Here is a 15505-nt window from a genome sequence, read left to right as displayed (position 1 = left end):
TGTGCCTAGCCTGACAACCACTGACATTTTATTGCTTCCATGGTTTCACCTTTTCCATAATGTCATATAGTTGGAACCTTTTCAGATTGACTTTCATTTAGTAATATGCATTTAAGGTTCCTCTGTGTCTTCTTGGCTTGATAAGTCATTTCTTTCTCTTTTGTTTTAACTTTAAGTTCAGGAGTACAAGTACAGGTTTGTTACATAGGTAAACCTGTGCCATGGGTGTTTGTTCTGCAGATTATTTCATCACACAGGAATTAAGCCTAGTAACCACTAGTTATTTTTCCTGTTTCTCTCCCTCCTCCCCCACTCCACCCTATGAAAGACCCCAGTGTGTGTTTTTCCCCTCTATGTATCATGTATTCTCATCATTTAACTCCCACTTATAAGTGAGAACATGTGATATTTGGTTTTCTGTTCCAGTATTCGTTTGCAATAGGTCATTTCTTTCCATTGTCTAGGTGTGCCACAGTTTGTTTATCCATGCACCTACTGAAGAACATCTTGGTTGTTTCCAAGTTTTGGCAATTATGAATAAAGTTGCTTTAAACATCTGTGTGCAGATTTTGTATGTGCGTAAGTTTTCATCACCTATGGGTAAATACCAAGGAGTGTGATTGCTGGATCATATGGTTAAGAGTATGTTTAGTTTTATAGAAACTTCCAAACTGTCTTCCAAAGTGAGTGTACCATTTTGCATTTGCACCAGCAGTGGATCAGAGTTCCTGTTGCTTCATGTCCTCATCAGCATTTGGTGTGGTCATTGTTCTAGATTTTGGCCTTTCTGATAGGTGTTTAATAGTATCTCATTATTGTTTTAATTTGCATTTCTCCAGTGACATATGTTGTGGAGCACCTTTTCATTTGCTTATTTGCAGTCTACATATCTTCTTTGGTGAGAAGTCTCATCAGGTCTTTGGCTTATTTTAAAATTAGGTTGTTTGTTTTCTTAATTGTTGAACTTTAAGAGTTCTTTGCATATTTTGAGTAACAGTCCTTTATCATATGTCTTACAAATATTTTCTGTGTCTTGGTTTTTTTTTTTTTTTTTGAGACATAGTCTCGCACTATTGCCCAGGCTGGAGTGCAGTGGTGCCATCTTGGCTCACTGCAGCCTCCGCCTCCTGTGTTCAAGTGATTCTCCTGCCTCAGCCTCCTGAGTAGCTGGGATTATAGGCACCCACCACCACGCCCAGCTAATTTTTGTATTTTTAGTAGAGGCGGGGTTTCACCCTATTGGCCAGGCTGGTCTCGAACTCCTGACCTTGTGATTTGCCCTCCTTGGCCTCCCAAAGTGCTGGGATTACAAGCTTGAGCCACCACACCCGGCCAAGCCACCGCCCCAGGGCTATCTTGTCTTTTTATTTTCTTGGCAGTTTCTTTGACAGATCAAAAATTTTTAATGAAGTCTAATCAAGTTTTTTCTTTTGTGAACTGTTTCTTTGGTCTTGTATCTAAAAGCCATCACAAAATCCCTAAATTTTCTTCTATATGGTATGATATGGTATGGTATGGTACAGTATGGTATGTTCTAGGGGTTTTATAAATTTTCATTTTTATTTAAATCTGTGATCCATTTTTAGTTAATTTTATGTGAAGGGTATGAGACCTGTATCTGGATTTCTTTTGTTATTCACATGTGGATTTCTAGTTAGGAATTTAATTTTGATTTTAACTTTAAATAGCCACATGAGGATAGTGGGTAACACACCAGACAACATTCTGGGTTTTACCTGGATTTGTTCTTAGGTCTTAAGTCATTCATAGCCTTTTTAGGATGCTTTTATTTTACTTGCCTCTGTAGTCCTCTCTTCTAAATTTTGAGCCCTTAATGCTCTAACAACCCTCCTTAGGATAAGAATGCTTTTCATTTCTACCAGGAAACACCGAATTTACTCTGTTGGTCTTTGCTCTCATTCCCTTTGGTGTCTACTTCATAGCTCACTCGAAAAGCTTTCTTTAGGGAATAATGTATGTTGCTGCAGCTTCCCTGGAATGGATTTTCTAGTTTAGGATATGAATTACTATTTATTCCTGCTAATTATTCTATAGCTTCTTGTCAGAGTCTATTCAAAGTGGGCAAATCTTTTTTATCCCAATATTTATAATTTTAGCTGTACATAACAAGGCAAATTTTAAACCAACTCATGATTAATCTTTCACAAGGACTGATAATAGTTATGTTCCAGAGCAAAACAGACATTCAAGCTTTTTCCTAGCTTGAATATCCTCTTAGATTTGAGTGATGATAGGTGAGTTGTCTTTGGAGCTAGCTAGCTCAGGTTATGCTGGAATACTAGACTTACTCATTTAAGTCCCTTCAGAACAGTTAATTTGCCTATGTTAGAAAAATAGTTCTGATTCATTATCATCCCTCTTTATGTCCAGCACAACACTCCTGGAAAGAATTGAGATAATTGATGGCCTCATCTGTGCTCACTGCTATAACTATTACATACATAATTTGAGTGAACTTTGCAATCAGAGAATCTTAGCTTTAAGATGATAACCACTTAGCTACCCAGACCTCAATTGTTAGGAATAAAGGAAATGAAAGCAAGAGAAAGAGGGTGCTTCTGACTAGTATTGTTGATACATGTTTTTAAAGTAATCCCTGTCAATAATGAAAGGAGATATGATTCAGGGCCCCGAATTCCTTGGGGTCCACTAAGCACCTATTTTTTTTGTTTTGTTTTGTTTTTATCTTTTTTTTAACTCCCCTCCCCCACCCTGTTTTTATCTTTTTTTTCTTTTTTAACTAGCACCTATTTTTGAAAGAATCCAAAAGTGTAAAGGGCTCTCTCTGTCTATCTCCTGCTTCTCCTCATTTTATTTTTTTTTAATTCTGATTTTTTCCCTTGTTTTCACAAGTGTTCATTCTCCCCATTTTAAGCTTTTCCTTTGAAGTTTGGAATTGCAGATCTAAGATTAGGAACTGAGCCAGGTCTTCAGATAAGGGAAGCAATTAGCAAGATTCATGTTTTCTGGATGGGATTGGGACAGGGAAATCAATATTGAAGAAAGACAGTCTAGTAAAATGGGGATATAGTTGGGGCCCTTGCTTTTTCAGGAGCCACATATGCTGCTCTTTGAATAGTGGCTGTGGTATCTGTATTTCTCCTGCTTAGAGCTAATGGTTATTGCTGGGTGCGGTTTCTCACACCTGTAATCCCAGCACTTTGGGAGGCCGACGCGGGCGGATAATGAGGTTAGGAGATCAAGATCATCCTGGCCATGGTGAAACCCCATCTCTACTGAAATACAAAAAATTAGCCGGGCATGGTGGCACATGCCTGTAGTCTCAGCTACTCAGGAGGCCGAGGCAGGGGAATCACGTGAATCCAGGAGACAGAGGTTACAATGAGCTGAGATTGTGCTACTGCACTCCAGCCTGGTGAAAGAGCAAGATTCTGTCTCAAAAAAAACAAAGCAAACCAAAAAAAAACCTAATGGTTATTAATGGCTCTAAGAATTTGAGATGAATGTATTAAGACATAGGAAGATACAAGAAATAACCATAGGACTCTATTGCCAGTAGCCAGATAGGTAGATATGAATAGCTTAAACTTGCCCCACACTCTGCATAATAATAGAATACATGAACAGCAAGATAATGTCAAATTGAATGTTGGGTCCAATTGTTTATGAGCTGCCTTTCCTTTATTCCTTTTCCAGAAATTATCATAATATCGATTATTTTTCCTTGGTTTACAATAAGATGAGTTGTTCTGTAAAGCTCTTTTCTGGTTGTAGGTAGTCTAAAGCTGAGAGGAAAATTGACTATGTGATATCTGGAAGGTGGGGTGAGAGGTGCACATGTCATATGTAATTCATGTTTATTTAAGTAGCTCTGATATTCTCAAGAAATGAATGAATGCCAAGCTACCAATAATGAAGAATTATTTAGTCTCTCATAGAATGTGCATCTGTCATTTATGAGTCATACGTATGACATAGATACCATATAATTTTTGGCATATATTATGTCTTTATGGATGTTTTTGTAGTCCAGTGCAAATTAAAGTGACATGTGTAACCAGCAGTGAGCATGCAACAAAGCAGTTCTAAATCTTAGTTATCAATAAAGGTAAAGCAAGCTAATTGTGCCTATTACTTTTTCTTATTTAGGGCTTTTACTCTCAATCTGACATCACTTTATTTCAAATGCATTGTAAGACAGGAAGAACACTGAGATAGTATCAAAACCCACTTCCTTTTATGTACAAAAATAAAGAGCTCTGACAGCAAAACTGATACTTCTAGTTGAAAATCGATAGAAACTTTCTTGATATATGTATACCTTTCAGCCCAATAGGAACAGAGAATAGAAGTTTGAAATTTAATCCAATACTAAAACTAGTTTATTGATTTCTATGTAAAGTGGAAGAACTCTAGTTTTGGTTCCTAGTTTTCAGACAGGAAGCACAATGTTCAGAGAAGAGTTTTATGGAATTCCAAATCAAGGTAAGGTGGAATAATAACTTCAGAAAAACAAATACTAAAATCAACTATTTATATTGCTTTTTTATGATCATAGCTAAGTGAAGTCTCTGCCTTTTCCCCAAAATAAAATATTGCATTATGAAGCAACTGTAGGACTATTATTTGTATCTTGTGATAGAAAAACTTTTGTTAGATTTTGGTCTGCTTTTAAAATGTCTTAAGAATGAAATCAATTACATGAAGTATACTTTTCTCTGTAAGGAATCACTGTTTCCTCTAGTGTGGATTAATGTTAATTGTACTGCTTGTTCAGAACTACTTTAAATCAGGAATTTGATATATATTGTGTCTGGAGTTATTTAAAATACCATAAACCTATCTATCTTCTAACATTTATATGTGTGTTAAGTTACCAAATGGGGATGATTATGTCTCCTTGTAAAAGTATACTGGAAGCAAAACTTTTTTTGTCAAGTTAACTTAGATGGAGAGAGACCTTTTGGAGATGTTCTGTTTTCTTCTGGGGTTATGATTGGTGGCTGAATTGGAGGTTTTAGCTCTGTCTTGTGTTAAGGATGGCTACACTGTTAGGGCTTTGGATAGTCAGGGTACCCAGAAGCAAGGCAAGTGTTCAGGTGTGGCCTTTCTCATCTAGGCCAGGGGACTCTGAATGTAATCAGGAAACTCCGCCTGCCTAGTTTGGAGTAGATTGTACATGGTGTCGGAGGAAGGTACTTAGAACTAAAGAGAATCTATTACCTCTAAAGAAAGGCCTGTTAGAATAAAAACTGCTTCAAGAGAAACATAACTGTTTCTAAAGACTAAAATCATTTTGGAAACTTCAATTGTTACCATTCCTTCAACAATCAATTCTTCAACTATATATGGCCCTTAAGTTTCAATTTTGTTATCAGCGCTTCAGTTTCTGATATCTCCCTAATACTTAATAGGGGCCCATTAAATGTCTTTGGGAGAAAATAAAAATTTAAGTCAGAGATTATTTACTAAAGCTTTTAACTCAAATGCATCTAATATTAATAGTCTGTATCTTTTTGACCTCATTCAACATTATAATCATCCATTGAAATGGAAAATTCTCCATGCTGTAATGTATGTGAAAAGGAGTACCTTTTGAGTTAAACTTAGTGAGCAGTATGTAAATATCCAGCAACTTGAAACTGCTTTAGTGAGCTATGTAAAACTGACTGATAAGCCTCAAGTTCTAAAATTTGTTTTGTTGTATTTATTTTATTTATTTTTTGAGACAGAATCTTGCTCTGTCGCCCAGGCTGGAGTGCAGTGGCACAATCTCGAATTACTGCAGCCTCACTTCCTGGGTGCAAGCAATTCTCCTGTCTCAGCTTCCCCCCTGCAGCTGGGACTACAGGTGTGTGCCACCATACCCAGCTGATTGTTGTATTTTTAGTAAAGCCGTGATTTTGCCATGTTGGCCAGGCTGATCTTGAGCTCCTGGCCTCAAGTGATCTGCCTGCCTCGGCCTCCCAAAGTGCTGAGAGTACAGGTATGAGCCATTACATCCATCCTAAATTTTATTTTAGATGTTTTTCTGAAAACACGTAAATTAAGCTTTAAACAACTAATGTATTGGCCAGCTGTGGTGGCTCATGCCTGTAATCCCAGCACTTTGGGAGGCCCAGAAGGGCAGATTACCTGAGGTCAGCAGTTGAAGACCAGCCTGGCCAACATGGTGAAACCCCGTCTCTATTAAAAATACAAAAATTACCCAGGTGTGGTGGTGCATGCCTGTAATCCCAGCTACTTGGGAGGCTGAGGCAAGAGAATTACTTGAACCCAGGAGGCGGAGGTTGCGGTGAATCAAATTGCACCATTGCACTCCAGCCTGGGTTACAGAGTGAGACTCCACCTCAAAAAAAAAAAAAAAAAAAATCTTCTAGATTACTGTTTGGGTTTTTGTTAATTTTTTTTTTTTTTTTACATAAATAGTGTTGATCTTTTGATCAGAATTTGTTAATCTTTTATGTTTTGTGTTTATATAGAAGCAAGCGTTTTTGTTTCTAATTAGACAAAAAAATGTGTTAAGAATTGTTTTAATCTATTGAGCAGTCCACATTAGAGGATAATTATAATCCTGAAAAGTATTGGTTAAGCCATTGGTTCATTTATAACAATCAAAGTAATATCTCTGTTTAAACTACTTGTTAGGCTTGGTGTGATAGCTCACACCTATAATCCCAGCACTTTGGGAGGCCAAGGTGGGAGGATCACTTGAGCCCAGGACTTTGAGACCAGTCTGGGCAACATAGTGAGACTTCTGTCTCTATAAAAAGTAAAATTAGCCAGGTGTGGTGGTGTGTGCCTGTAGTCCCAGCTGCTTGGTAGACTGAGGCAGGAGGATTGCTCGAGGCCAGGAGTTCGAGGCTACAGTGTGCTATAAATGGCACCACTGCATTCCAGCCTAGATGACAGCATGAGACCCTGTCTCAAAAAATGAACGAATAAACAAGCAAATAAACTACTTTTTACACTCCTGCCTTCTTCAGTCTGTAGTATTTGCCAGGTATTTCGGAAACAAATTTGAATGCGGTGTTGGCCCCACCCTTAAAGTTGGTCTCAGCATATTTAGAGGGATAGGAAAATAAGTAGATAGTTAGCACATAACTTCATAAATCACATGTGTTTATATTTATCATGTTATGACCGCATTAGAAAAGGGATACTAAGTTAACTTTGCCTGGGTTACTAAGTATTAGCTATCAAAGTTCTAAGATACTGTTCTTCTCTAGAGAGTTTAATCTCTAGGGAAGACAGGATATATTATGGAAAGAAAACATATAAAGGCAAGAAGGTGGGAATGTGTATAGTGTTTTCAGGAAGCCATAAAAAGATAAATTTGGCTGGGAGAAGGGATTTGTGGAGGGAAAGAAATTTGAATCATACGTTTAACCTTTAATAATAGTCTTATTATTTACAGGATATTGTTACGCACAAAGTTTCTTAGGAAAATTGAGGTATAGATCAGAGACTGACTGATGACTCTTCAGATTTTTATAGCCAGGTGCCAGGAAGATCAAGATTGTTTATAGGCTGGTTTTGGTGGTACACACCTGTAGTCCCAGCACTTTGGGAGGCCAAGGTGGGAGAATCACTTCAGCCCAGAAGTTTGAGACTGCAGTGAGCTATGATGGTGCTACTGAATTCCAGCCTGGCGACAGAGAGAGACCCTGTCTAAAAAAAAAAAAAAAAACAAACAAAAAAAAAAAAAACTGTTTATTGACCCTTTTTTGTTGGTTTCACACTTTTGTTCATTCAGAGTTTCTGAGTGAATAAACTAGCTTATTTGTTTTTCTACTCACTAGTGTTTAAGTTAGCTCAATTTATTTCTCATCACTGGTATACAGGCTAAAAGTTTTGTTTTGCTTTTCAAAATCATTTGTTGCCGGGCACGGTGGCTCACACCAGTAATCCTAACACTTCGGGAGACTGAGGCAGGTGGATCACAAGGTCAGGAGTTCGAGACCAGCCTGGCCAACATGACGAAACCCCATCTTTACTAAAGATAACAAAAAACAAAATTAGCTGGGTGTGGTGTGGCACGTGCCTGTAATCCCAGCTACTCAGGAGGCTAAGGCAGGAGAATTGCTTGAACCCGGGAGGCAGAGGTTGCAGTGAGCCGAGATCATGCCATTGCACTCCAGCCTGGGCAACAACACGAGACTCCATCTCAAAATAAAAAAGAACATCATTTGTTGTGGGTCGTATACTTCTGTGCAGGATGACATTAATTGGTGACATTAACTAGTTTCATTTGAACTAGTAATAGAGAAATATGAGGGATTATTTTTCTATAAGTGCCACTTTATGAGAAAAGATTATAAACAGAGTCTTGATATAGTTAAATGCAGCTTTAATGTTTTTTTTTTCCTTTTTTTAATGCTTATTTTTTAAGCAAGCTCTCTCTCTTTTTTTTTTTTTTGAGACAGTCTCCCACTGTTGCCAGGCTGGAGTGCGGTGGCACAATCTTGGCTCACTGCAACTTCTCCCTCCTCTGTTCAAATGATTCTCCTGCCTCAGCCTCCTAAATAGCTGGGACTACAGGCATGTGCCACCACTCCCAGCTTATTTTTTATTTTTAGTAGAGACGGGCTTTCACCATGTTGGCCAGGATGATCTCAATCTCTTGACCTCGTGATCTGCCCGCCTCAGCCTCCCAAAGTGCTGGGATTATAGGTGTCAGCCACCATGCCCGGTCAACAAGGTTTTATTTTTAATAGTTTTTCTTTTTGTAAAATATAGTCCTAGGAAACCTTGCTCATGCCCTTCTCACACACCTTGTACTCCTATCACCACCACCTCAGTTGTTAGCTAGTTTATTCTCAAATTATTCATCATGTAAGGACGAATTTTTTTCCTCCAGTCCATTGTGGACTGATAGTGTTATAAAATGCATTCAGAATGGCCCAGCAATGTCACATTTCTATGAAAGTGCCTAAGTGTTCCTGCTTTTATACTTACCTTGTCATAGACCAGTCTGTGGACATTTGAACAGCAATAGTTTAGATGATTTTTCAGCTTTACTTTTAAAAAGGGTGAGAAGTTGCCAAATTTCATTTTTAAAGGAGAAAATACATGAAATGATCTTGTCTCTCTTTTGAAAATTCAGAACAAAAAATAACCCCACCTCCCTAGTAAATAATTAACTATTGTGATGCTTCATCAGCATTGCGCAGACATCATGACATCTCCAAATCACTACTGATCCTTTCTCAAAAGTAGCTACTGTCCTAACTTCTGTCAATTTGGGTCACGTTGCCTATTTTTTAAAATTTTAAATTAGATTATAATATATATAAAATACTTTTTCTCTAAAAGGCTTGGAACCAGAAATGTTTTGGAGTTTGGATTTTTTTAGATTTTGAAATGTTTGCATTATTTGAGTTGAGCATCCAAAATTCAGAAAGTTCAAAATCCGAAATGTTCCAGTGGACATTTCCTTTGAGCATCATGTTGGCACTCAAAAATTTTCTGATTTTGGGCATTTCATGTTTTCTGATTTGGAGTAGTCAACCTGTATTCATTAAAGTACACATATGATAATGATAAGTATACGCTTGTAGGATTTTCACAAACAAAACAGTACTATAAACTAGCAACCAGATTAAGGAGCAAAATACTGCCCTAGTATCTCTCCTCTGAGCTCCCTTCTGGTCACACCCATTGCCCCAAAATAACCACTCTAACAACTTCTTATAGCATAAACAAGACATGTCTGGAACAGGATAATGTCCAGAGAAAGTTTTTAAACTTATATAATCAAGTCATACTTAAATAATTTTTTGCTATTACATTATTTGCATGTGTGTAAGAATCATTCACCTTCTGTTGTGTAGAAATACATCAGATTCTTGTCTTTTTTTTTCTTCCTGTTTTTATTTGGGATTCTTTAAACTATATAGTATTTTCATTGTATAAACATCCACCAGTACCCAAATTCATTTATCCTAACATTGATGAACATTTAGGTTATTCTTATTTTTTGCCTATTATGATTAATTCTACTTTTAGAAAAAAATTTATTTTTGTACTTATTTCTGTTGGATATATACTCCAGAGTAGAATTAGCTATACTATGTACAGCCAAGCAGTTTTCCAAAGTAGTTGTACTAGTTTAAATTCTCATCAGCAATGTATGAGCATTCCCATTATTTCACATGATCACTAACAGTTGGTACCATCAGTCTTTTAAATTTTGGACTTCAGTGAGTGTGTAATAGTATCGCATGTGGTTATAAGTTGCCTTTCTGTGGTTGCTAATGGAGTTGGACTCCTTTTCATTATTAATCATTTTGATACCATATTTGTACAATGCTTGTTTTGGTCTTTCCCCATTTTTCTGTGAATTATCTTTTAGTAACTTGTAGGAGTTATTCATGTATTCCTTTGTTGCATATATTTATTGCAAATAACTTCTCTGTGGCTTGCCTTTCACTTTTTTAAAGTTATGTTTTGATGAATAAAACTTTTTAATATACCGAGTATGTCATTTTCTTTAGAAAATTGCCTAGTACATTGACATGAAGATAGTTTTCTCTCTGTGTGTGTATATGAATGCATGTGTACATATTTTAATAAAAGTTTTATTCTTTTATCTTTTACGTTTAGATCTATAGACCATGTGGAATTTTTCCGTATTATGTGGGATGAGGATCATCATTTTATTCCTTTTACCCTGCAGGGATATCTAAATTACTTAGCACCCTTTTTTGAAGACTTCTTTCCTCTATTGCAGTGTCTTCTATGTGATAAGGCAATTGACCATATAGTTATGGTTTAGTTTCTGGACTTTGCTTTGTTCTGTTATGTTTTGTCTTTCCTTGTAACAGTATCACCCTGTTTTAATTACTTTAGCTTTATCATTAATCCTGATATCTAATAGTTTAATTCTTTCTGTTCTTCAATGTTTTCTTGGCTTTTCCGACTGATCTCATCATCATGTAAATTTTAGAAGCAGCTCGTCAGTTTCCACATGTCCCGTCTCCCATCAGCCTGCAATGATTTTGGTTAGGGTTGCATTGAATCTATAGATAAATTTTAGTTCTGTTGACTTTTTTTATTGTATTACTGCATTTTTTGCAGTTCAGTTTTGTTCATTAATGCTATGGATTTTTCTGTCTTACAGGTCTTTGCACATTCTTATTATATTTATTCCTTAACTTTTTTTGTTCTGTCGTGAATGGCTTTAACTTTTTTTGCTTTATAATTATGTGTTGCTGATATATAGAGACACAGTTTTTATAAATTGACTGTGTCTGTGAAGTGTCTAGGATTTTACCTGATTTGTTGTATGTGAACAAGTTAGCCTCTGATGGATGTTATCAGAAGAAACAAGAGTGCTGGGTCATAGAAAAAATACTGTATTACCCATGATATAGTAAGCAATATGACTATCAGCATACTTTTTGTGTCACCTTTCTCTTACCCCAAGACTCATGGTGATGAGATAGAGGCCCAGGTGTATGCTATTTGTGCAGTGTGTTTGCATCTCAGCCAAGAAACATTGGTTTGAGGGATTCACTGCTTTTAGCAGAAGCAAGCATATTTTGCCTGGGAAGAGACATTGCCTCATCTCATGCAGTTGCTTTGCAACTGCAAACATAACCCTGAAAGATGGCCCAGGTAAAGAGTGTTCTGGGACTTAAAACATTGTTGGCATTCCTTGCATGTACACACAATAGCACTCAGGGCCTGTGATGGATTGCATATCTGAACATTGACACTGGATATAACAACATTATAAAATTAGTTTTTAAAATCTGTTAGTCTATACATAGGTTTATTTTTAGGATTGTCTACTTATACAAACATGTAATTTATGAATAATGGAAATTTTATTTCTTTTTTTTTTTTGCCATTTTGTACCAGCCAGGACTTACAGTAAATAATGGAACAAACATGGTTATCAATTATCCTTTTCATTCCTTATCTTTAAGATAAAACTTTTAATATTATAATTTTTTTTTTTTTTGAGACAGAGTTTTGCTCTGTCACCTAGGGTATAGTGCAGTGGTGTGATCTTGGCTCACTGCAACCTCCTCCACCTCCAGGGTTCAAGTAATTCTTGTGCCTTGGCCTCCTGAGTAGCTGGGATTACAGGTGTCCGTCACCATGCCCAGCTAATTTTTGTATTTTTAGTATACACGAGTTTTTGCCATGTTGGTCAGTCAGGCTGGTCTCAAACTCCTGGCCTCAAGTGATCTACCTGCCTTAACCTCTCTAAGTGCTGGGATTATAGGCATGAGCCACTGTGCCCAGCCTTTTAAAATTATGTTTTAAGAATGATGTACCATAGTAGGTTGTAGACATTCTTTAGTAGATGAAGTTCCCTTTTATTTGTGATTTGCTAAAGGATTTTATAATGCACAGATGTTGAATTTTATCAGTTGCTTTTCCTTCATGTACATAATTCTTATAGTGAATTACATTGAGTTTACTTATTAAATGTTAAATCACCCTTGTGTTCCTTGGATAAACCAACTTGGTTATGATATGTTATTAATCCTATATATCATTAGAGTTTATCTGCTCATATTTTGCATTTAACTCTTTTACTAAGATTTGCCTGCATTTTTTCCCCATATAATGTCCGTGTCAAAATTTTGTATCGTAAAAAACTTAGTAATTGGTTTTGGTTCTCTGAAAAAAATTTTATAAGATTGTTGTTTTTGTAGGCTGGGCATAGTGGCTCACACTTGTAATCCCAGCACTTTGGGAGGCCGAGACTGGCAGATCACCTAAGGTCATGAGTTTGAGACCAGGCTGACCAATATGGTGAAATCCTGTCTCTATTAAAATGACAAAAATTAGCTGGACCTGGTTGTGGGCACCTGTAATCCCCACTACTCAGGAGACTGAGGCAGGGGAATTGCTTGAACCTGGGAAGTGGAGGTTGCAGCGAGCCAAGATCACGTTATTGCACTCCAGCCTGGGACAAAGGAGACTTTGTCTCAAAAAAAAAAAAAAAAAAAAAAACCAAAAAGATTGTTTTTCTTCCTTAAAAGGTTTGGGGGCTGGGCACAGTAACTTACTCCTCTAATCCCAGCACTTTGGGAGGCCAAGGTGGGCAGATTACTTGAGGTCAGGAGTTTGAGACCAGTCTGGCCACCATGCTGAAACCCCGTCTCTACTAAAAATACAGAAGTTAGCCTGATGTAGGGGCAGATGTCTGTAATCCCAGATACTTATGAGGCTAAGGCCGGAGAATTGCTTGAAGCTGGGGGCACAGGTTGCAGTGAGCTGAGATTGTGCCACTGCACTCCAGCCTTGGAGGACAAAGCAAGACTCTGTCTCAAAAAAAAAAAAAAAGTGGCTAGGTGCGGTGGCTAACGCCTGTAATCCCAGCACTTTGGGAGGCCAAGATGGGTGGATCACGAGGTCAGGAGTTTGAGATCAGCCTGGCCTAATGGTGAAACACCATCTCTACTAAAAATACAAAAAATTAGCTGGGCATGGTGGCGTGCGCCTGTAATCCCAGCTACTCTGGAGGCTGAGGCAGGAGAATCGCTTGAACCCAGGAGGCAGAGGTTGTGGTGAGTGGAGATCATGTCATAACATTGCACTCCAGCCTGGGAGACAGAGCAAGATTCTGTCTTTAAAAAAAAAAAAGTTTGGGAGAATTTCCTGATAGAAGTTTAAGCTTAGGCTGAAATATTTCTTTTTAGGGATATTTTACTTTTAATTAGAGTTTAACATAAATATGATAAAACACACAGATCACAAGTCTATAATTCACATACATGAATGAGAATACGAGTTATAATAAATGAGAATACTTATAATTCCTTGACTTGGGGAAAAATTCTATTAGCCTGGGCAGCACTATTATATCTTATATTCAGTGAATGACAGTGTTAAGTTCACAACATCTGTGTAGCTCTGGAAAATAGGCTAAATAAAAGCAAGTGTTATGCTTCAAATTATGTTCCCTTCAAAAAGATATGTTGAAGTCGTAACCTCCAGTACCTCAAAATGTGTCCTTATTGGGAAAAGAGTTGTCGTAGACTTAATTAGTTAAGATGAAGTCTTACTGTAGTAGAGTGGGTCCTTAGTCCACTAAGATTGGTGTCTTTATAAGATGGGTCATATGAAGACATGGCGACATGAAGAGAGTGCCATGTGAGGATGGAGACGAGGTTGAAGGATGCTGCTATAAGCCAAGGAATGCTGAAGATTGCTGGATGTTGCCAGAAACTAAGAGAAAGGGATGGAATGGCTTATCTCACAGAAGGAACCGTCTCTGCTGACACTTCGATTTTGGATTTTCAGCCTCCAGAACTGTGAGAGAAATAATTGTCTGTTGTTTTATGCCACCTAGATTATGTACTTTTAAAATGACAGGCCTGGAGAATTAATACAGGGAGTAAAGTTCATTCTTCAGTATACAATGTATTCAGTACATTATATTCTGGTGAAATCTTTTAAAGTATTATATAGTCATCATCTCTGCTGCCATAATCTTTCTGTTAATGTTTTAATCATCTTCTTTAAGTGAGACTTGCAGCCAAAGCTGAAGGGCAAGGAAGCTTATACGTACAAGGGTTTGATGTCACCTACTTTCTTAATTTCTTTTTTTAGTAAGGAGACAGGCTCTCTCTCTGTCACCAGGCTGGAGTGCACTGGTGTGATCACAGCTTACTGCAGCCTCAACCTCCTAGGCTCAGGTGATCCTCCTACCTCAGCCTCCCAAGTAACTGGGATTACAGGCATGCTCCACCACACCCAGCTAATTTTGTATTTTTAGTAGAGTCAGGGTTTCACCATGTTGGCCATTCTGGTCTCAAACTACTGACCTCAGGTGATCCACCTGCCTTGGCCTCCCAAAGTGCTGGGATTACAGGCATGAACCACTGCACCCAGCCGATCATCACTTTTTTAAGATAGATGCAAAAAGATGTTGAAACAACTAAATACCCCAAAAGATGAAATTGCATTCATTCCTCACATTATACTCCAAGATAAATTCCAAAGAAATTAGAGTTATAATAAATGTAAAATATGAAACCAAGCACTAAAGGAAAACATGAGTGAATTTTTAAAACCTGAGAATAATGAAATTTTTTTCTCTGATGCTTCTTGAAGGGTACGTGTTTATCTTTTTGCCTAGCAAACCCACTGCTCAGAATCAATCTCAGAGATAACTGTCAAAAATACAAAATGACAGAGATTAAGCAGCGATTCTCAAACTTGAGCTTGCATCAGAATCACCCGGAGAACATATGATGCAGATTCCTGGGCCTCACCTTCAGAGTATCTGATTCAATAGATCTGGGCTTATACCCAGTAATTTTCATTTCTAATAGATTTTTAGGTAGTAATGATGTTGTTCTGGGTACCACATCTTAGAACCACTGGTTAAAATGTAGTCATGAGAACAAAAGACCAGAAAGAACCCAAATACCCATCAATAAAATCTGGTGGAAGAAATCATGGTAGATATACACAATGGAATTCTATGCAACTATTAAAAGGAATGCAGAAGAGTTCCATGTTCTATTCTAGGATATCCTCCAGGATACATTGAGTT

At 37.4% G+C, this 15505-nt stretch overlaps 1 protein-coding gene across 2 annotated transcripts in view; it reads left to right on the top strand.

Moving 5' to 3' along the window:
• ASXL2 (ASXL transcriptional regulator 2) overlaps positions 1 to 15505 on the top strand; it is a 148476-nt gene that overhangs the window by 93314 nt on the left and 39657 nt on the right. Inside the window, exon 1 of one of the 2 annotated variants that reach the window (XM_012453272.3) lies at positions 1446 to 4467. The exons of the other annotated variant lie outside the window; for it this stretch is intronic. Within the exon in view, the coding sequence (XP_012308695.2) occupies positions 4431 to 4467 (37 nt within the window). The 5' untranslated portion in view covers positions 1446 to 4430. Of the gene's footprint in view, positions 1 to 1445; positions 4468 to 15505 lie in introns of those variants that run through there. 2 annotated transcript variants of the gene reach the window in all.

Source organism: Aotus nancymaae, unplaced genomic scaffold (assembly GCF_030222135.1).
Source record: "Aotus nancymaae isolate 86718 unplaced genomic scaffold, 86718_ANA_hifiasm-v0.15.2.pri h1tg000057l, whole genome shotgun sequence".
NCBI classification, from domain to species: domain Eukaryota; kingdom Metazoa; phylum Chordata; class Mammalia; order Primates; family Aotidae; genus Aotus; species Aotus nancymaae.
Note: the sequence above shows the minus strand (reverse complement) of the source record. Positions and strands in the feature narration are given on the sequence as shown.